The sequence below is a fragment of the Canariomyces notabilis genome (assembly GCF_033297395.1).
Source record: "Canariomyces notabilis strain CBS 508.74 unplaced genomic scaffold N656scaffold_34, whole genome shotgun sequence".
Lineage (NCBI taxonomy): Eukaryota > Fungi > Ascomycota > Sordariomycetes > Sordariales > Chaetomiaceae > Canariomyces > Canariomyces notabilis.
This window is the reverse complement of record NW_027041856.1, coordinates 32,391-52,522: the sequence shown is the minus strand read 5'-3', so window position 1 is coordinate 52,522 and position 20,132 is coordinate 32,391. Positions and strand designations below refer to the sequence as shown.

General features: G+C 54.7%; 7 protein-coding genes across 7 annotated transcripts; 5 read left to right on the top strand and 2 right to left on the bottom strand.

The window, feature by feature from the left end:
- Positions 1–598: 598 nt before the first annotated feature.
- Positions 599–1,100, top strand: N656DRAFT_678347 (Gar1-domain-containing protein; the record flags this gene model as incomplete). Its single annotated transcript, XM_064810519.1, has 3 exons — positions 599–656; positions 734–888; positions 957–1,100. Coding segments are annotated over 3 exons (357 nt in total), but the record flags the coding sequence as incomplete, so codon positions are not given.
- Positions 1,101–1,309: 209 nt separating this feature from the next.
- Positions 1,310–2,551, top strand: N656DRAFT_441845 (uncharacterized protein). Its single transcript, XM_064809668.1, has one exon. The coding sequence runs from the start codon at positions 1,475–1,477 to the stop codon at positions 2,267–2,269; it is 795 nt and encodes a 264-aa protein (XP_064665718.1). The 5' UTR covers positions 1,310–1,474; the 3' UTR covers positions 2,270–2,551.
- A 1,610-nt stretch (positions 2,552–4,161) lies between these two features.
- Positions 4,162–5,186, bottom strand: N656DRAFT_802006 (uncharacterized protein; the record flags this gene model as incomplete). The annotated part of the gene is made up of 3 exons (XM_064818196.1): positions 4,162–4,772; positions 4,844–4,962; positions 5,044–5,186. 3 exons carry the CDS (start codon positions 5,184–5,186, stop codon positions 4,162–4,164), a joined length of 873 nt encoding a protein of 290 aa, XP_064665717.1.
- Positions 5,187–5,719: 533 nt separating this feature from the next.
- N656DRAFT_718683 (uncharacterized protein) lies at positions 5,720–8,485 on the bottom strand (the record flags this gene model as incomplete). Its single annotated transcript, XM_064812300.1, has 4 exons — positions 5,720–6,833; positions 6,905–7,242; positions 7,305–7,792; positions 7,900–8,485. 4 exons carry the CDS (start codon positions 8,483–8,485, stop codon positions 5,720–5,722), a joined length of 2,526 nt encoding a protein of 841 aa, XP_064665716.1.
- A 3,231-nt stretch (positions 8,486–11,716) lies between these two features.
- On the top strand, positions 11,717–12,541 carry N656DRAFT_718518 (Nep1-domain-containing protein; the record flags this gene model as incomplete). The annotated part of the gene is made up of 2 exons (XM_064812288.1): positions 11,717–11,992; positions 12,065–12,541. The coding sequence occupies 2 exons, from the start codon at positions 11,717–11,719 to the stop codon at positions 12,539–12,541; spliced, it is 753 nt and encodes a 250-aa protein (XP_064665715.1).
- A 2,471-nt stretch (positions 12,542–15,012) lies between these two features.
- On the top strand, positions 15,013–16,635 carry N656DRAFT_683661 (uncharacterized protein; the record flags this gene model as incomplete). Its single annotated transcript, XM_064810595.1, has 1 exon — positions 15,013–16,635. A coding segment is annotated over one exon (1,623 nt), but the record flags the coding sequence as incomplete, so codon positions are not given.
- Positions 16,636–18,065: 1,430 nt separating this feature from the next.
- Positions 18,066–20,098, top strand: N656DRAFT_792678 (PLP-dependent transferase; the record flags this gene model as incomplete). The annotated part of the gene is made up of 3 exons (XM_064817100.1): positions 18,066–18,113; positions 18,194–18,288; positions 18,352–20,098. 3 exons carry the CDS (start codon positions 18,066–18,068, stop codon positions 20,096–20,098), a joined length of 1,890 nt encoding a protein of 629 aa, XP_064665713.1.
- Positions 20,099–20,132: the final 34 nt, after the last annotated feature.

Sequence of the window (20,132 nt, the reverse complement as noted above, 5' to 3'; positions counted from 1 at the left end):
CTCGACTGTAGAGGGGTCCGTCCAGTGAGACAAGGCCTTGGTGGCAATAGGCCCTCTGAAAAGAGGGAGTAATGACCTGGTTGTGCTCTTTGGGCGGAATGCTGGAAAGAATTGCAATGCTGTTTACAAGACCTCATCAACCGGCAGAGAAATCTCAAGGAGGAACGAAAACTAGCCCATCGTCCAAATTAAAAAGACCAGAGTCGGCACAAAGCGAAAGTCGAAGGTAGTCGAAAGCCAGCAATCTGGCCACTGCTGTTTTTGGCAGCCTCACAGCATGGCTGGCCGAATTAGCGATTGCCCAGCCGCGGCAGCATGCCCCTCACAGTGCATATAGGCCCAATCCGTGCTCACCTTACAGTGCGGCAATGGCGGATCCAGGCAAGTTGTTGGATGTGGGGCATCTTGACAGACAGCAGAATTCTTTGACCGCCTTTCCATTTCAAGCATTTGCACGTTAAGCCGAAAAAAATCACCATCACGGCAACCATCACCGTCCTCACGTGTCGGGGCTCCCAATTGACGGCGCAAACAACAACACCACACCATTAAGAACCCACCGTCAACAACAAAGCTCACGGTGGAGGACTAGTGCGCCATGTCTTTCAGAGGTGCTCCCCGGGGCCGCGGAGGCGGTTTCGGTGGACGCGGAGGAGGTGAGTTCGCTAACCTCCGGCCGTTTCAGACAGACCGACAGAAACCGGAATGAAAGCTGACTGAGGCCGAAATGCAGGACGCGGAGGCGGATTCCAGCAGCGCGACATGGGCCCTCCGGCCACTGTACTCGAGATTGGCAAGTTCATGCATGCCTGCGAGGGCGAGATGGTGGTCGAGTCGACGAATCCCAAGATCCCCCACTTCAACGCGCCCATCTACCTCGAGAACAAGGTATTTTTCTCCCGTTACTTCCTCTCTTTTGCCTTATGTCAAATGTCTAACCCAGTATTGTCGTACAGACATCAATTGGCAAAGTCGACGAAGTCCTCGGCCCAATCAACCAAGTCTACTTCACCATCAAACCCTCCGAGGGGATCCAAGCAACCTCCTTCAAGCAAGGCGACAAGTTCTACATCTCGGGCGAGAAGCTTCTGCCACTGGAAAAGTTTCTGCCCAAGCCCAAGCCGCCGCCGGGCTCCGCGCCTAACAAGGTCAAGAAGCCCAGCCGAGGCGGACCCGCCCGTGGTGGTCGCGGGGGTCCTATGAGAGGTGGTAGGGGCGGTGGTGGAAGAGGAGGCGGAGGGTTTGGCGGATCAAGAGGCGGCGGGTTTGGTGGTCGCGGAGGTCCTGCACGTGGTAGGGGCGGTGGCGGATTCTCGAGAGGCGGCAGGGGCGGCGGTCGCGGGAGGTTCTAAGGACTAAAACTTCTGATGCGTTTCGGGCTTGCTGCGACGCGCCGCGTTTGCTGGTCAGATGTATCACGGCTATCGCGGTCTCAAAAAGTCATTGCGGCCGTGCAAGATTCCCGGGAGGGAGGATGCTGGTTTCTCTCGGATTAGGTATCAGCTGGCTCCAACAACCATCTCACGTCGGAGTTGAGTCGAGTCTGGGATTTGGAGGCTGGCTACACTACATTGGCGTTTTCGGATGGGTCGTGGAATTTGTTGTTTTGTTTCTGTTTCATGATGGGCCAGCTCGTCTTGTGCGAGATAACGAGGAGAAAGATGAATACCCTCTTGGTCGACAATACCCCCGGTCCTTGTGTCTTTTGCCTTCTGAAGTGTGGCTAATCAACCATGAGCAATGCTTGCCAGCAAGTAACAGGGCCACAATCCAGAAGGTGGCCGGAACCCTGACACACAAGCGCAATATCTACGTGACGATTCAAGAACGGTGGCGGCGTGAAGGCAGAGAAGAGAACACGGCACAGGAAATTGGGTACAACGTCGTGGACTCTCAACTGTCGGAGCCACATTCTCATTTGCTGAGTTTGAGCGGTTCGCTGGGTACGACACAGCTGGTCTATAGCAGTACTGCCCTTTCCTTCCAAACCACCCTCGCCTCCTGGACGCTGCCGCTCTCGATCTACCCGGCGACGCCGCCGTCCTCCACGGCCTCTTGGATGACCACACGGGACGGGCTGGAGACACTAGGGAGCTACCAGCAAAAAGTCAGCAGTGGCAATGGGTTAAACGATATAGAACCAACCAACTCACAGCCTCTCAATCGGTTGAGAACGCTTAGTGCTCTAAGCGGGCCCGCTTTGGGGACAACGCGGCGAGTTCGCGGCTTCAGGTTGAATGTTAGACAACGGTTTGCCAGGCAAATATAATTGCCATAGGGGACACCAGCAGAAAACCCTTACCTAGTAAGAAAGTGTTGATTTTAGAAAGGAGGGAGGTAAGGATGGCGTCAATTTCCGCAAGTTCAGCAAGTGCCTGCGAGTTGGAACTGCCGCCGGTTATGGTACCGTCCGTCTGCGGGGCCCCTACAGAGAGGTCGTTGACCTTTTCTGTTATGTGGGCGAGAGCGGCTTCCTCTTCTGTTATGTGGGCAAGAGCGGCTTTGATAGGGTCAAGCTCTTCCGCAAGTTCCTTAAACACCTCAAGGAACTCGGTGTGGTCTACTTCTTGAGGTCGAACGTCATACGACACCTAGACAAATGGTCAGCAGGCAAGAACAACTGCCACAGAGGGCGAGATTTGCCAGGAAAACCTTACCTAGTCGTGCACAATGTTGATCTTTCTTGCCAGGTCGGGGGAAATAGCTTTGACATTGATTTCCGAAGCCAGGTGCCGGAGAGTGGCCGTGATTTCCAGTCATTTTATTTTACTCAGTAGCAAGCGCCAGTAGTCCAGCACATCCAACTTATTAGGACCCCGTCCGTAAGAGTTCGTCATGGTACTGTCTGCATGCGGGGCTGCCGGAGCTGGTCGTGCCGCATCCGCCGTCGCTGGGGCGAAGTAGTCTGTATCGGCGAAACGATCTTCGTTGCGCGCCTGTTCGGTCGGGCCCGCGGCGCCATCGCCGCTAGGCTCTCCCGCTCCCGGCGAGTGTGCCCATTCCCGTCTAACGGTTCAAGTCGATCCAATTGTAGTGCTGATTTTTGTGGTGCGGAAATCTTCGTGGCTGCACGATTGCAGGACTTGCAGTTTCGTACAGGGAATGTTGAAAGTACTTCGTACTGCAGGTACAAAGGCCTGGGCGAAAAGTTTTTCTACAACAAAGATACTTTGTGCACGAGCCACCCCCACAGTACAGGCGAAAACCTTACTCGGTTAGAACGAAAATGGTATTCTGTTAGAAGATGTGGCGTTGCACTGCGCACGCTCCTCTCCCCCTCTCATTTTCGCAGCGAAGAACGGTTCAAGCTATATGGCTAATCTAAAGACCAGAACTGTTGACTGTCATGTAAGTGAGCACGACTAGATGAAGAGATATATCTATAGTACTGTAATGAGTGTATCCTGCTGTTGTTGTGGTGTGGCGTTGAAGGTGACGCTGAATTCGGCTTATATAAGCTACAGTGCCCTTGCTCTTCCTGGCTCTCTGGCTCTTGAGGTCTCTCTAGCTTCCCGGCACTCTCGAGGGCTGAGAAGCTCGAATCTGCAATAAAAAGTCGAAAGCTAGTAATTCTGAACGAATCTGAGATGAAGCTGTGATGGGTTGTTGACTGAGATACCGGTACGCGTTGAGCTACATCTTCTAACAGATACCATTTTTGGTCTAACCAAATAACGTTTTCGCTGTACAGGTATGTAAAATTTGGTTATATAGAACTAGATCGCACCGTGTTTTACTAGTTTACTAGAGTAATACTCTGTAGTATGGAGTACTATGTACTGGTTACCTGGCTGAATACTGGTCAACGCTAAGCCTATCGTCACGGCATTATAAGAACGCTGAGGCCGCGTCCGGGTTTCTGTAAGCGTTGAAGCGCTCGGTCTCAGAGAACGGGGCACTGTCGGGTGTGGTAGTACATGCCCACAGTAGAGTCTTGAGTGTGGAATCACTTCAAGAGGTTTATGGATTCATTCACCCGCAGACGATTGAAGAAGAAGCCGACGGTAGGTAGGTTGTGACAAGAGACGACAATATCGCAGGAACAAGACAGCCGTAGGTATATTTATAGAATCCACGCTTTAAAATCAAACTACATGCATGCGCGGAAAGAAATCATCGCCCTTAGTCGATCCTATTGCCTTGCACATTTCCGTGCGCAGCTCAATACTCGTTGATGAGGCTGGGGTCGAAGGGTTCGAGGAGGCGGGGGTCGATGTCTCGGAGGTCGATGTCTGGAATTGGCACCGCCGCCGCCGCCGCTGCCACGAGGGGGCCATTGGTGATAGCCGGGGGCGTCGCCGCTCCCGCGGGAAGGTTGCTGCCGGTGACCGGAGCAGCCGCCGCCGCCCCCGCAACGAAGGGGTCGTTGCTCTCGACCGGAGCCTCCGCCGCTGCTGCTGCTGCCGCTGCCGTGGCGGGGAAGAAGTTGTTGGCCGGCGCCACCGCGGTGTTGGTGGCCCGGGGGACATCGGCTGGGACGTCAACTCCCAGGCGCTTGAGAACCGCCTTGGAGCACGTCATTGGGTCCAAGCCGTTATTCCTCTTCCTCCAGTCAGAGTACTTATCGCACCACTCAGTGGCGCGGGCCCGGAATTCGTTGACCAAGGCGTCGAGGACGCCGTCCTGGTCTTGGCCGCCCTGCACATAGGCAGCATACAGGACGCACAGGGCGTCCACGAGAGCGCGAGCGACGGGGACCAGCTCCGCGGGGACGAAAGCCTCGGTTTTGTGCGCTTTGTTGCAGCGCCGGCAGGACACACTGGAGTTCCCAGCTAGGCTGTGGATTAGCATATGCGTTTCCTCCAGATATATGACGACACATGGGGGAGCTGGAGTAGCTTACCACGATCGGAACACATCCACTCACTGGCCTCATCGAAGAACTTGGCAAGTTGGGTGGACTCTGGCGAGAACCTGGCCAGGCCGCGCGTGCAGCGCAAGCAGAAATCATCGCGCAAAATGCTAAAGATAGCAGAGAACTGGGGTCAGCATTTGGAGCAACAAGACGGGAGGAGCCGCAAGCAAGCAAAACCCGGCACTTACTCGCCATCGTTGACACTCTTTTTAGCACGGCCGAGGAGGTGCTTGAGGTTGACGTAGGGGATCAGCCCTGCGTCGCCAGAAACCGTGGGATTGGATCCGGCGGTGCCGGAAAGGACAGGTGATTCTCCCTCAAACGACGCCATTATTTGGGACGAGCTTGATGGATTAAAGGATGTGCTTGTTAATGTCGTAGTAAGGTCAAAAGGCTGCTGGTGACCAAGGAAGAGTTGGATGGCTCGATAACAGCTCGAGGATTGGCCAAGTTGAAGAAGAGAAGAGAGGGAAGAGAGGAAGAGGAATGCGAGGGGAGGTTAAATCACGAACTTGTTATTGTTCTCGAGTTTCAGCGAGGGGTCGCATCGAGAGGGTTCTCCGCGAGGGGCGAGTTTTGTTCGGCAGGAGGCTATTCACGAACCTCCTGTTCGTGGGTCTCGGCGACGGGGCCTTGACGAGGGTGTTCTCGGCGAGGGGCGAGTTTTGCTCACGACTCACAGGGGCTCGGCGAAGGAGGCCATCTCCCAGTCGTCGGTTTACCTGCCGCCTGCACATAATTCGTGAAAGGGCCGCATGACTCCAGAGAACAAGGGAATCGATTGGCCTTGCTATATAAACCAAGCTATATATCAAAGGGGCGTGAATCAAAAGACTCTTCGTGGGCCCCGCTGTGCGTGACAGCTCAAAGTGCTGAGACTGACCCTCTTGGATATTCACCTGGAACGTGGAGATGCGACACAGACGGAGTACTGTCGGTTCGGACCGCCATCATGGCGCCTGGCCGGGCCGCTTTGCCTTCCCCGACAGTAGCGTTGCCGTTTGTCTCGGACACGGCTCCCTCCTCCCGGTGCTCAGTCCCTCGGGATTCCACCCTGTTAAGAGTGCTCGGGCCATTCGTCATTCCCATGGTCTGCGAGTTGAGCGCTTGCTCACGGGTGACGCGGCTCCCTGGCGACGGTGTTGTGGGTTGGTGTGGCTGCTTCGAAACTGGCAGCGAGATAGGTACGGGGTTGGCCCAGGCGTGCCCGGCCTCGGCCGTATACGTCTTGGTCGCGTCGACGCCGTCAAACACTGAGCCGTTTGAGGGGCTGACAGCTTTAGGAAATTGGCTTGGCTCGTTACTAGGCCCGTCAAGGTTCGCTGACTGTTGCTGGAAGACATCCTGTGGGACTCTAGCTGTCTGACCGGTTCCTTGAAAGCCGCTCTGAGGCTGCCCGGACGGTTGACTCCCAGGAGAGACTCTCGCCGTGAGATAGTCATGGTTAGGGTTTTCATCATATCCGGAGCTCACACTAAGAGGTGAGATTGGAACCTGTAAGCCTCTTTGCGCGTTCACCTGGAGGTCAGATGGGAACCGCCCACCTGAAGGACGTCGCGACAGACCGTCTTGCCTTGGCTGTTGGTTGTTGACCGAGGACACAGTCGCCGCGAACGGAGGATCCTCCTCGTCGTCGACTACTACATCGCTGTCCATGGAAGACCGCTGTGATGACCGGCTGAAGCTACGGCTGTTGCCGCGCACAAGATTGTTACGTTCCTCTGGTGTTCGCTCTGTCAAGGTTTTGATGTCATCGTACCATGCCATCATCGTATCGTGGCTCTCGGCGCGGAAGACCCAGGTATGGCCACGGTGCATGGCTCCAGTTTGCCGACCCTTGAGGACGAATTTATTGGACGAGCCGCCTTCTTGGGAATGTGATCCCAATTTCTGCTCTGGGAGATAGAGCGACATAACCGGCGCTTGCGTCTTGTCCGCCGACTTGTATTCGTGTAGATGAGTGGGTGAAAGAACATACCTGATTCCCGTTAGCTGCCAGTCAGCGACTCTACAGTCAGTTTCGACCACTGGGTGGCCAGAAATACTCACCATCCAGCTGTGTAGCTCTTCAGGTACTTGCTCTTGCGTTCCAGAAGGCCTGCCCGGATCTCCTGGCATGCGTAATGATCACGGCCTGGGTAGTGTATAAACTCGACCGATCGCATGGGCAGCTCCGGGTCTACGAATCGGTCGTCCCGACGAATAAATGATGTCCATTCTGTATCCTTCGGCATTGCGATGGGACCGACACGGAGCTCTTCGATGGTGCCGTAAGCCGCGTCCGATTCCCGCTTGAGAATGCTGGCATAGGCATTATATGCCTTTTGAATCTCGCCCACGACGATCGATTCAAGCTCCTTTCCAGAATTCTCCAGATTCAGGTAGGCCTTGGCGCGGTTAGAAAGGGGCACTGTCTAGTTCTAACAGTTGTCCAGCGGGGTAAACACACCTGGTGAAGATAGTTTTCCTCATCGATCTGCCTCTCCAGCTGCCGATCAACAGCAAGCCTCAAGAGGTACGGATCTTGTTTGCCGGTGGTCAGAGCGGTGTCGAGCTCGGCCTGACCCAGGACGTCCTGTAGCTGGTTCACAGCCCTCCGTGTGCTATCCATCTCCTTTTCGACGGTATTCTTGAAGTCGCCCGCTAGGTTTTTGATCTCCTTTATCTTTTGGTGGAGGTCGCTGCGTAGCCCAGTGAGGGCAAGGATGACATCCTCTTCAATCTCCCTAGCCTTGTTTGCTTCGACTATAGCTTGCTTGTTGTAGTTCCTCAAGATCTGCAGTGCGTCGTCCAGACCACCAGATGCGAGGAACCCCGGCGGGGTCGTGGTGTTGTTGAGTACGTTTGAGAGTTTGATGAGTGATTTTGCCCGGTGCTCGTAGTGTGTCTGGATTTCTCTGAAGTATGTGATGATGTCTTTTAGAATCTTGCGCCAGGCTTCAAGAATACGTTAGCTATCACCCCCGAGCGTGTATCATCAAACTGCCTGAGATCCACGACTGACTACCAGGTAGTAGCGGAGGAGGGATAGGAGGAGGACACACCTTGGAAACGATTCGCAAGAACTTCGGTAGGACTCCCCGCGGTTGGGACAGGGCAGTAGAAGGCGCTATGCATCTCATCCCGGTCCGTGGTTGGCTGGAGAGCCAGGCTCCTAACACTCCCGGCCCTCGTGCTCCGACGGCTGCCGCTTCGTTTCAAACTTGCGCTTCGCCTCAAAGATGGCTTCTTCCTCAGGGTATTCCCGCGAGACAGAGATGATGTGCCGTCGCCCGTGATGCCAGCACCAGGGACAGAGATGACGCTAGATCGCTGCATGTTGCCGCCAGACGCTGGGCCGTCGATTATGGAACTCCCCCGTTGGCTCGCATCCCACTCCTCGGTAAATTTCGCAGGACGGATAGGCAGCGGAGCGACGACGTGGCCGCCATACTCGCCCTGCGAGTTTGAGTATGTGTTGGACGAGTTCTCGACGTCTGGAGCACCCTGGTGATAACTTGATTGCTGCTGTTCCTGCTGCTGCTGTTGCTGTTGCTGCTGCTGGTGGAAGTAGCTTGAGGCAGCATACCCTCGGTCGTTGTTGGCTTGGGGAGATGGTGTGGTAGCGATGGCGGCTTTAGCTGACGACATGGCTGGCGTTGGCGTGATGCATCGACGGCATCCACTTTGTCGTTCTTCCTGCCTCACTTCGCCTTTTTATCAGCCCCTGAAGCATCTGGGGTAAGGGCGTTGCGGCTTGCCTCTGCCCGGGGAAGGAAATGCGTACCTCGGTAGCCGTGCGAACGTGCGCACGAACGCGACGCGATTGTGAAGATTGCAACAGCCTAGTTTTGTATGTATGTACCTGGAAGGCGTGTTCTTCGTAGAGCTTGGGATTTCTAGTTGGTGGTTTAAAGACGCCGGAATAAGGTGTCTAGCTTTTCTAGAACGTCGGCAGAACAAATGTCAAAAGTTAAGACGATGAAGTTATGGACCCAATTATCATCGGATCTATCTCGAGATGCGACATTGTTAGTTGGCGGCCGTGTCTTGGCTGGGGAGTCTCATTTAAGCACAAGAGCTGGCTTACCCTTGCTTGCGTATTGTTGTATGTAAGTCGAAACACCTAGGGTAGCTTGGCGTGATGATTAGGATCTCCGCAACTTAAGTTATTGCCGACGAGATGACAGAACGTCTAAACGAGTCTGCGCGAAATTGCAGTGCCCACGCTTTTCACTTATTTCGCGTCGGCGTTGAAAATGAAGCAGGAGAAGGAAGTTGTGAACAAGTGGGAAGCACTCATAACGCGGTCAGCATGATATCTGGCATGCCTGGTTAGGGGTGCTTTTGGTCTCCGACAGACTGGACGAACATGGGTTGACGAGATTCAAATGACGTATTTCAACAACGTGGAACATCCGCTTGAGTCCCATTGGAGGAGTCGGATGAGGTCAGAGGACGAAGAACATGTGGCTTGCCAAGAGTCGTCTTATTCTGTGCGACAAGTTGACAGCCCATGGGTAGCATTACGCTTATAGGCTATCTGCTACAGATCCGTCCGATGTGCATGTGAGTTTGGAGACTTCAAACGCTCTCTAGGTATAGCGATGCTCTACAACTGTGGACTAATGATGTCTGACGTTGGACACACGAATTCCATAATGGTGCACCTGCACACCTACAGCTGTCACCTTGTTTCCTCCGAGTACTCACATACGTCGATGGCGTGCAAAACCTATACACGGCGCGGAGGAAAGCAACCTCAGCCTTACGTCGCAACACCTGCGGATGATCCTAAGAAGTTCTTCATCCTCTGTTCGCCAACACAGGCCCAGGCCCCTTAACTTTTCCAGAGCCAACACTGAACAGTTGGATCGTTCTCCACGCATGTTGCTAATATGGGGGCCTGCTTCATCGCGATGGTATGTACTGTACATACATACCCGGGTATTGTGCCTGGATTGCAGCTAGGTCCAGCAGTGACACGATGTTGGCCAATGCCTATTGCCTAACACTGAAAGCTCACAAGTCAAAGCGATGGATGGCATGGTGCCAGATGGGCAGGTGGGAAAGAGCATGAGGTTGTAGAGTAATGTATTGTACAGCGAGCGAGCACTGCATCATACCAAAGCCAAGGAATGCTGAAGAAAAGCAACCCTTGGTTGCAGTTCAGTCAGATCCAAAGAAGATGACTTAAAGATAACACCAACGTTGAAGTCCTATAGGGAGACGGATGCTCGATGAGAGATACTGCAAAACCTCGCGGGTCATCGAGACCCTCCCTCTAGGCGTGCATCTAATGCTGCTCATGATGGATTCAGGTAGGATGTCGCAGAGGGTGGACTGGCAGATATGTCGTTCACTTGGTATACATTAGTATACTGTGCGTACATGCTGAGAGCAACATCTGTTTTAGGAAAGAGACTTGCCCGTACGACGTATGTAAGACCTGATGTTTAAGACGGGATTGTCACCGAGCCGGCATTCACCAGACTTGGCAGCGCCCGAGATCCACCAACTCCTTGGATGCCAAATGCAGATTGCTACACTCCGCCAAACGGCACAGAATCTGCCTAACCTCGAGCTTCAGCAAAACCGGCGTCTATTCCACACAAGGTATCACGATTTTATTCTAGAATTGGCGATACAGTCGGTTGGTAGTCAAACATTCATTTACATCCATGGATGTTAGTGTGTGTTCGACGAGTGAGTTGAAAAGCATCCGAAAAGGACCCGGCGCGGTGATAGCAATCAGCAGATCGACTCTATCTCAGGACAACGAACCAAAAAGGATACCTCTAGTACCGTATGTACGAGGTACTACGAAGTACTGTACTGCACAGTATACGGGAAATAGGTTGCGCGCAGGAGCCACCTTCGCCTCAATTGGTGTATTAGGTACTTCGTATGTACGGAGTACAAGTACCAATTCTAAGCATCATCTTGCCAGTTCTTCACGAAAAGCCAAGGCACGGTTTGCACAACGACCATATCTGTATAAACCACCGCGATCTTACGGTCTCTCATCCGATGTGATCGGAGAGAAGACTAAGTCCAAGGCTGAGTGGTTCGGCCGATGCAAGGCCTTGCATCGGCCGCTTACAGCCGAGCACAGTGCAATATCCGGACCGCAGCGTACTTCGGACCCCAATGCCATCAGCCAGCACTCGAAGTGAGCTCCGGGTTAGGGAGGTACAGAAGTTAAGCGAAGGGAGGCTAGGGAGCAGTGGGAAAAAAGTGTCCGATACAGGGCCAAGGTCTTTGTTGCCCTTTTTCACATTTTCTTCTTAAAACCACCGCCATCCCCCCGATCTGACCGCCAGTTGCTCCAGTAGCTCAATACCATTCTCTGTGAACGGCTTCCTTGTTCCTGCATTTTACTCTCAAAGACCGCATCGCACTCAACAGCAGGTTGCCCCTCACCGACTTGGCCGCAAGATGTCCACTTCATCCTCGAGTCGCTCCTCACCGGAATACCGTGCTGGGAAACGGCCTAGTAAGTGAAAATCGCAATTGCGCTATCCCTCTCTTCATGACTCAGATCAGGGCATTGGAGTTCATGTATTGTACGCTATGCTGCTCGAGGGTCAGCGGGCTTCTTCCTCTCCTGTATCAAGTTGCTTTTTCTTGTTTCTCCTTCAATTGTATCTGGTTGCACGACACTGTCGTTTACAGACTGCAAATCCGGCCAACAGAGCCCCGCTTTCTTATCGCCGCATCAAGCTTAAAAACCCCGCGAGACCCTGAACAAGGTTTACTCTAGAGTTGCAATCGCAGCTGCCTTCCCATTTCAACAACGGCTGTACTTGCAGATACTAAACTACAACCATAATCGTTTCAACACTCAATTTTGGTTAGTAGTTCTCTGACCCTGGCGATTCGATGGCAGGAACCCAATCGCTCCCCCCTCCGGCGCTGCCGCAGCTTGTCGCCGAACAGCATGTCCCTATCCCCCCAACGGACAAGGACAGCAAGCGACTTATTGTCGTCCTCTCAAACGCCAGTCTCGAGACGTACAGGGCTTCGCATGGCGGGTCGAACCGCATGGGTGCTCCGAGGGAGGAGAAGTACTCACTTCTCAACAGCGACGAGCACATTGGCGTCATGCGCAAAATGAACAGGGACATCAGCGACGCCCGTCCGGATATCACGCATCAGGTTTGGATGATCCAAGGCTGCCTCCGCTTCAAAGTATTTGCTGCTGACCATGTGCGGGATTCCCTGCCGCAGTGCCTTCTCACTCTTCTCGATTCACCAGTAAACAAGGCGGGGAAGCTGCAGATTTACATCCAGACGGCCAAGGGCGTGCTGATCGAGGTCTCCCCCTCTGTTCGCATTCCTCGGACATTTAAGCGATTTGCCGGTCTGATGGTTCAGCTGCTTCATCGTCTCGCCATCAAGGGTGCAAACTCGCAAGAGAAGCTCCTGAAAGTGATCCAAAACCCCATCACGGACCATTTGCCCCCGAACTGCCGGAAGATCACTCTCAGCTTTGATGCCCCGCTGGTGCGAGTGCGCGACTATGTCGACACACTCGGCCCAAGCGAGAGCATCTGTGTTTTCGTGGGCGCCATGGCCAAGGGACCCGATAATTTCGCCGACGCATACGTGGACGAGAAGATCTCCATCAGCAACTATAGCTTGTCGGCGAGTGTTGCCTGCAGCAAGTTCTGCCACGCCTGTGAGGATGCCTGGGATATCCTCTGATCGGAAAGCGATGCGGTAGCATTGCTCTTCTATGATGAGGATGTTCCGGGCTATTCAATCGGCCGGGTCCTTGTTGTTGGCAGGGAAAGGGGATTGGATGGAAAGATCTGTCAGCTCCTCTCTCATATTCATCTGAGGAGCTGCGGTTGCATTGGCCTGTTTCGTGATACAACATCGCGGCTGATAGGCCTTTGTCTTCCGGAACTTGGGACGTCTGTGCTTGAGCTGTCGGTGTTTTTGCAACCAAAACATGGGGCGTTCAACAACGGATCCCAAGACGCTTTCGTCGTCTGCGCGGTGCCACTTCAACTTGGCCCGCGTCTTCCCCTTTCCTTGCCCTTTGTGGTTTTCCTTCTCGCTCTGTATCCTGCTCTCCAGCTTCTCTACTAACTAACAGCTGCAATGGCTCTACGAATACGTGAATAGTGGATCTTTCCGTCTTAGATCGGGAATGATTGGGTATGCCACCGCTCAAGCTGGTTCGGGGTTGGGCTCGAAGTTCACTAATCGAGCCTTCATGTTGCACTGACTGACGGAAAGCGGAATGATGTTGACTTGGTAGGCTAGGCGCAACCCCGTGTCTTGGAGAAGAGGGTTTCCCGAGGCGGAAGGATCCGAGTTCATAGGCTGGGAATAGTAATAAATGTGGTCTGGAATGGAGATTGGGGTGCCCCATGTCCCGCTGAGTGCATGTGTCTACACGTGCATGTTGTATTTTGGCGAATACAGACTATTGGAAGCTGCTTGCCAGGCTTTCCAGAACCTACGACCCGGATCCAGGAACCGGAACGGGAGCACCTCCGCGGCCATCGTGCTGATTCCTGCAAGATGGTTGAACAGGAGGTCCTGCCATCATCAGGGCGGCCTCACATCGGCCCTGTATGTAATTCAACCTCGACTTGGTTGCATGGCCAACCACAACTCGCCTCGGGAGGCATCTGCACAGTAACGTACTGTGGCAAGTGGCTCGAAAGCCTGAAGTGGCTGGTTGGGAATCTGGGTCCATAACACACTACTGTACATACCTAGGTACTCCGTAGTATGATCCCTTCATGCCTTCATCATCCAGCGCATAGCTTGTCTCGGGCTTGTAAACAAACAGGGCGGCGATCACAGAAGCCTTATTGGAGGCACGTCTCCCCGGCGCCCCTTGTTCAGTCTTCTGTCGTGGGTGAGAAGACGAAGAAACGGCCTACCTAGAAAGCTTTCCTCTAAAATGCACACGATTGGCAAAGCGCAAGGTACTTTGGTACCTTGAGGGCACTAGCCGTTGTGCCTAGCCATTTTCTGCTCTATCAGAAGATCCATGGCGCCTCACGTTCAACGAAGTACAAACAGGGCTGCTTTGAAGCTGAAACCAATGGCCACTCATCACCACCTCAGACTCAGACTCTGGAGGTGAGGGGAGAATGTGGGCTGCTGGCTGGGCCCCACACACTGAGACCTTTACAGGGCGCTCGGGGGGTTGGATTTTCGACGTGGCAAGCTCTCGTGAGCGCAGACCAGCTGAGATACTCCAGCTTTGACGTGCAGACAGGTGCAAAGTCAGGATGCTGAGCTCCAGGTCAGGCTGCTAGAGCTTTCGGTTCCTGACAGTCTCCCCACTTTCTTCATCCTTCAGACGAACCTTGTGCACTCGCACAAATGTCCGGTTTCTTAGGTCACTGCCACTTCCCTGCGTTAACGCTGTGCCGAGTCAACGTGATACGGCGCATTCTTACAGGAACCGTTCCGTTCCCCAAATGCATTGTATCTTAAATCCATACTATTGTTTCTCTTGTTTGAGTCGTCAGGTGCCGAGACGACAGTTCTCAGTCATGGGCCCCCGCGCCCCTCACAGTCGACAGCTTTCCATTGCATTTGACACAACGCATCGCTGCGGGGCCTGAGGGTGTCAATCCGTCTGGGTTGACAGGTTGGGCATCATTCGTTCTTGCCTGGAGGCTGGTAGCAGGCCAGGCAAGGCATTGGATGCGGTCAAGCAGCCATCCTGCGCCCTCAAACCCTAGAATATTCAACCGCATTCCGCTGTTTTCATTCCTGTTTTCTGTCGGCCAGTAATTGTGTGAAAATGCTGCCCAGCCAAACGCTCTGCAAGACACCCAAGGGAACAACATCCACCTAACTCTCTAACTCGCGATCTCCTGGAAACCAGACAACGACCTTCTCACTTATGTACGAATACAGTACACTATAGTTCCAAAGTTGGGCTTTGTGCTTGTGCTGCCTGGCCCTGTGGCGCTGCTTGCTTGGTTTTCAGCTCGTGAAACTGGCCCCCGCCATCACACGCCACACTGCGCTGCGCTGAATACGCTTTTGAAAAAGGCTTTTCTAGGCATACTTTCGCCTCGCCATTCTCGGGCCCATCATAGCCGGCGTCCCGTGTCGCACAACCGCGCTGCTAACCCCTCTGCCCAAGGCTGCTGTCCCCTCGTTTATTACGGCGCGTCCCTGGGGCTTATATCGTACTAATGCTCCCGTTTCTGGAGGTCAGGCACCTCCCCTCGTCCTCTTCTTTTTACTCGGCCGTCATTCAACCCCTTGGCCTCCGCTACCACTCGACCGAAGACGGCCATTTCCCGGCCATTATTTATGGAGACTCGACACGGACAAAGCCTGTGTTTCAGATCCGGCAAGTGGTTGCCAGCAGAGACCGTCGCCTGAGGACTTCGCGCATTGTGTTCAGCGTTCCTTCAGCGGTCGCGGCCGAGGACACCTACGAGTTTGCCCTGCGGGCCAATCCCGACCTCTCGGATGCCGATCCGCGCCACTCGGGTGAGGCCTACACTGCGGCCAGTGGCGTGTCGGCCCACCGGACAGGCACGAGCAGTGGCGGGATTCGGGTGCTTATAACCGACTTTGACGGCAATATCATGGAAGTTGTGTACCGGCCTCCTCCAGAATACCCTTCCAACTACAGCGGTCCCACGGTACGCCGCACCAGGTCGACCAGCGAAGAAGCGGTCCGCATCTTGGACTGGAACTACGACGTTGCAGCCTCGTCACTGCCGCCCTCCACCTCCCGTCGTCCCTACGACCCGTATCCCGAGGACGACGAACCGCCCTATCCCAGTATTAGACGGAGTGTCACGGTTGGGCCCTCCACCTACGATCCAGCACCATCTGCCAAAGGAAATCCCAACGGCCTAAGTACTGGCGCCGTCGTCGGTACGCTACTAGGTGTTGCCGCCGGAGCCGCCCTCACGTACAGCGCAGTCAAAGGCGACCGGGGCCGCTCTCCCCGCCAGGAATACGACATGCCGTCCTTTGTGCGCCGGTCTACCTTCCCCGAGAGGTATGACTCGTACTCGGGTCGCAAATCCCGCTATGCCGACATGGAGCGGGGCGTTGAGAAAGTCGGATATTCGGATGAATATGCCCCTGTGTCTGACTATCGCCGACCTCCTCCCGAGTACATTGCTCGGTACAGTCAGGTCAGCTCGCCGCGCAGCAGGGAGGTAGACGACATTTATGATGACTCCCGGACCCGGTATACATCATCCCGTCCCCGGACGTCCGCGCGCTCCCGCAGCGAGGCTGCCAGCAATCGGGCACCGTATCCCGAGGACGAGCCTGAATACCGCAGCTATACGGGCTCGCGGAGCTCAAGACAACCCCCCGTCGTCCAGCGCAGTTACACGTACGATACACCGGAGCGAGACAGCTATGTCTCGGCCAGGAGCCACCGGTCGAACAGCACGCTCCGCGCGGCACCATCACCACGGCCGGACCCTCTCACCTCGCCGTCCTATGCCTCCCACCATTCGAGGTCAGGAAGCCGTGTGGTGACGACGACCACCATCAGGGCTACCGGCAGCCCTCGTGCGTTCAGCAGGGAGGGGAGCTACTTGTCTGCGCGCAACGTGCCCCTTCCCGAGAGCCGTGCCACGACGTACATATCAACGTACGACATCCCCATCCGGGACAGTCGGCCGGGCACCTATGTTTCTGCCCGCCACGTTCCCCTCCCGCCCAGTGGTGTCGGCAGCAGCCATGCCAGGTGGGACGTTGAGGAGGGTATTGACGATGACGACGACAGTGTTGCGCCCAGCGACAGCATCAGTAACGTGGGCAGCCGCAGGAGTGGTCGCTCACGTCGCTGAGTTTCTTGCGACGGCGAAATTGGTGAAAAATCTTTTGGGTGCTGCTTTGCTCGGATTTTGCCAGCCTCCTCTAGGATTCCAGGGTCATTTAATGGGTATGCTCAGGATTGCTTCGGGAGTAGTTGGTTTCGTTTTTCGCCTTTCCATGACATGACGACGGTTATGCAGAGCGAGCAACGGTCAACGGGACGATGCTTCAGTCAATCGACAGGGACAGAAAAGATGTTTTGGATGTCTGGGACAGAGCAATCTGTGATCATCTTTCCGGTTGCCCATTGCAGGATTGGGCTATATTTGAGTAATTACATCGACAGACTCACAGGTGCCTTTGATTGGAAATAAGTCTCATGGCCCGGCATTTGGTTTGCTCCAGCGAGAGATGAGTGGCTCTCCGCTTTGTTGATTTGTTAAGGAAGGAATTGGATGACTGAGGTGATGATGACTTGTCTCTAGAGGACGGAAATGGGTTGGCTGTATGGGTATAAGGCCGTATGATGACTACTACGTGCCTAGGTAGTGTTTTTGATGAAGAACGCAGCACACCCGTCTGGTGTATATACAATTCATGACAATGTGTATCGGTCGTGTGTTTAGTGAGCGGGTTACTCTTGTTAGTCTACCTCATCTCCCTATCTTGTTCAGCTCCGCGATGAATTAGGCCGTGGCTGGCTATGGGAGCGAAATACAGTATCATAGCTCACAAATTTCCCACTAGACACCCCGCCGGTCAAGATGTCAGGCACACATTGAAGCTGTGGGGATAGCATATGTAGGTCGGTATGTACTCAGCGCGGGATGGTTGGACAATTCCGGGCTTCAGGAAAGTTCTATCCTGTAACTAACAGGAATGCTTGACTCTCCACGTGTGATTTTCAGGCTCAGTATTAACTCTGCTCTAGTCAATCCACTCTTTGGAGTGCATTTCTAGAATCAACGACTTGGTCATGCTCCTGGCCGAAGTCTGTTCGAATGTAGTAGGTCAATCAATCGGTACAATGTTTGACTCCATTTTTCGGCGCTTGAATGGGTCCTTTTTCACCTCCGATGGTCGGAAAGTGCTACCTCGACCAGCGTTACTCTTCTCTTGGTTCATCAACCCACACTCACCCCTCCAAAATCTAGAACGTAGCGGTAATGCAGGGAACAACAGCAAGGACGACAAAACAAGGCAAATAAAGGTATGTAATCGAACAGTACTCATCTCCCCTCCCTGGACCTTAACTGTTGCCCAGTCCAACCTAACCAACCATTGCCCACCTATTATCACATCTACAATCTCAGTCTGCTCACACAATTGCATTGCGGGGCAGGTTGTAGTCACCATCCCCTCCTAGGAGAGTTTGCACAAAATAAAAATCAGATACTGGCTTGGGTCAAGAATCGAGGCCGTATCACAAGGTATACAAGTTCACCTCATTCAAATGCCAGACTTTGACCTCGGGGAGTCCATCCCCCCCGATACAGCTCATGTAAGTCACCGACACCGTCAACATATCCCCTGTTTCACCTGCTTTACACGCCTGAGCCCTGGCTTACACCAGCTTCCTAGGCTGTGAGCGTCTCGCTCCCAACATGGAGATCAAACGTGGGCTATGAAGAGGGCGAGGACTGGGTTGTTAACCGCATGGCAACCGGCTATCCTCGGTGGGTTTTGCTCCATAACATTGTCCCTTGAGGCTGTATGACTCCTGGCTCATGCTTTATTAGTTTTTTCATACACAAGAGTATCCAAATTCTAGCCAGTGATATCGTGGCGAGGTTTGGTCCCAAGGACGCCAGGGCCCTTCTTTTCCCAACGCGCAAAACCGCTGCGCGTTGTGTGGAATTTGTCAAGAGGCTCGCTCCTCCAGCAGTTTCGGCCGCGCTCGAGACGGTCCACCTGGTCCTTGACAGGACAAAGCCGGGCACAGAAGCATTAGCGCCCTTATCCCCCGCCATCTCGGCCGTCATTTTCCCGCAGGACGCCTATCCGTTTGTGAAACAGTATTGGCAACACACCGGCGACGGCGCGTCCAGCCGCAGGGCTGAGTTCTGCCATGGCCTGCTGAAGGAGGGCCTCCTGCGCTTGGATGACGACGACGGGGCGTCCAGGGGCTCTGTCCCCGCGAGCCCCGTCAGTCCCGCTGTCCCATCGAGCCCAAAACCGTGTAGGGGCCCAAGACGCTACCAGCGGCCAGCGTCCTTTGACATGCCCAAGGCGCCGGCGACTCCACCCTCGCCGCCACCACAAAACAACAGCTCTGACCGGGACTCGGGCATCGGGCCCGACATCCAGGAGACGTCGCGCTTCCTAGAGGAGCGCTTCGGCAGGAACCTGGACGTGTCGTTCGTCGAGCCCGCCAGATCGGCTATCAAGAGGCGCATCGCTGGCGCCCTGCGCAGTGACCGCGAGCTCTCCATGACGCCCCTGCCCGAGAGGGAAATGGAGTCCAACACGCGCGGCATCGCCAACCTCCGCGAGGACGATGTCTACCTCTTCTCATGCGGCATGAACGCAATCTTCAACGCACACCGCGCCCTGCTCGGCGCCCGCGGCGGCCATCTGAAGAGCATCAACTTTGGCTTTCCCTACGTCGACACGCTCAAGATTCTCGAAAAGTTTGGTCCCGGCTGCGTCTTTTACGGCCACGCGTCGGAAGCTGACTTGGACGATCTGGAGCGGCGCCTGCAAGGAGGCGAGCGGTTCCTAGCCTTGTTCTGCGAGTTTCCCGGTAATCCGCTGCTGACGTGCCCCAACCTGGTGCGCATCCGGCAGCTAGCCGACGCCTACGACTTCGCTGTGGTGGTGGACGAGACGATCGGCACTTTTGCCAACATCAACGTGCTGCCTTATGCCGACGTGGTGGCGTCGAGCCTGACCAAGATCTTCTCGGGCGACTGCAATGTCATGGGCGGCAGCGCCGTGCTCAACCCCAACGGGCGCTACTACCGCGCGCTCAAGGACTTTGCGCGCGCTGAGTTCGAGGAGAAGGATTCCTACTGGCCCGAGGACGTCATGTTCATGGAGCGCAACAGCCGTGATTTTGCGTCGAGAATCGACAGGATCAATTCCAACGCCGAAGCCATCTGCGAGGCGCTCCGCCAGAGCCCACTGATCAAGAGCATCTTTTACCCAAAGTTCAACGAGTCGAGGGCCAACTACGAGGCGTGCAAGGTGCCCGGCGCCGGATACGGGGGGTTGATCTCCGTCGTCTTCCACCGCTGCGAGCACGCCATGGCCTTTTACGACGTCCTCAACACGGCCAAGGGTCCCAGCCTGGGCACAAACTTCACTCTCACCTCCCCCTACGTGCTGCTGGCGCATTATCAGGAACTCGACTGGGCCGAGGGTTTCGGCGTCGACCGCGACTTGATCCGCATCAGCGTCGGCTTGGAGGCGACGGAGCATCTGGTCAGTGTGTTCAAGGCGGCGCTCGACGCAGCGGGGAAAAGCAGTAACGGGCAGCTAGAGTAGCTTCGCATTATTTGGCTAAAGGCTTTAAAAAGAA

What these genes read in the sequence shown, in the direction of transcription:
- N656DRAFT_441845 (XM_064809668.1), top strand. Translation starts at nt 1,475, where the DNA reads ATGCTGGTTTCTCTCGGATTAGGTATCAGCTGGCTCCAACAACCATCT.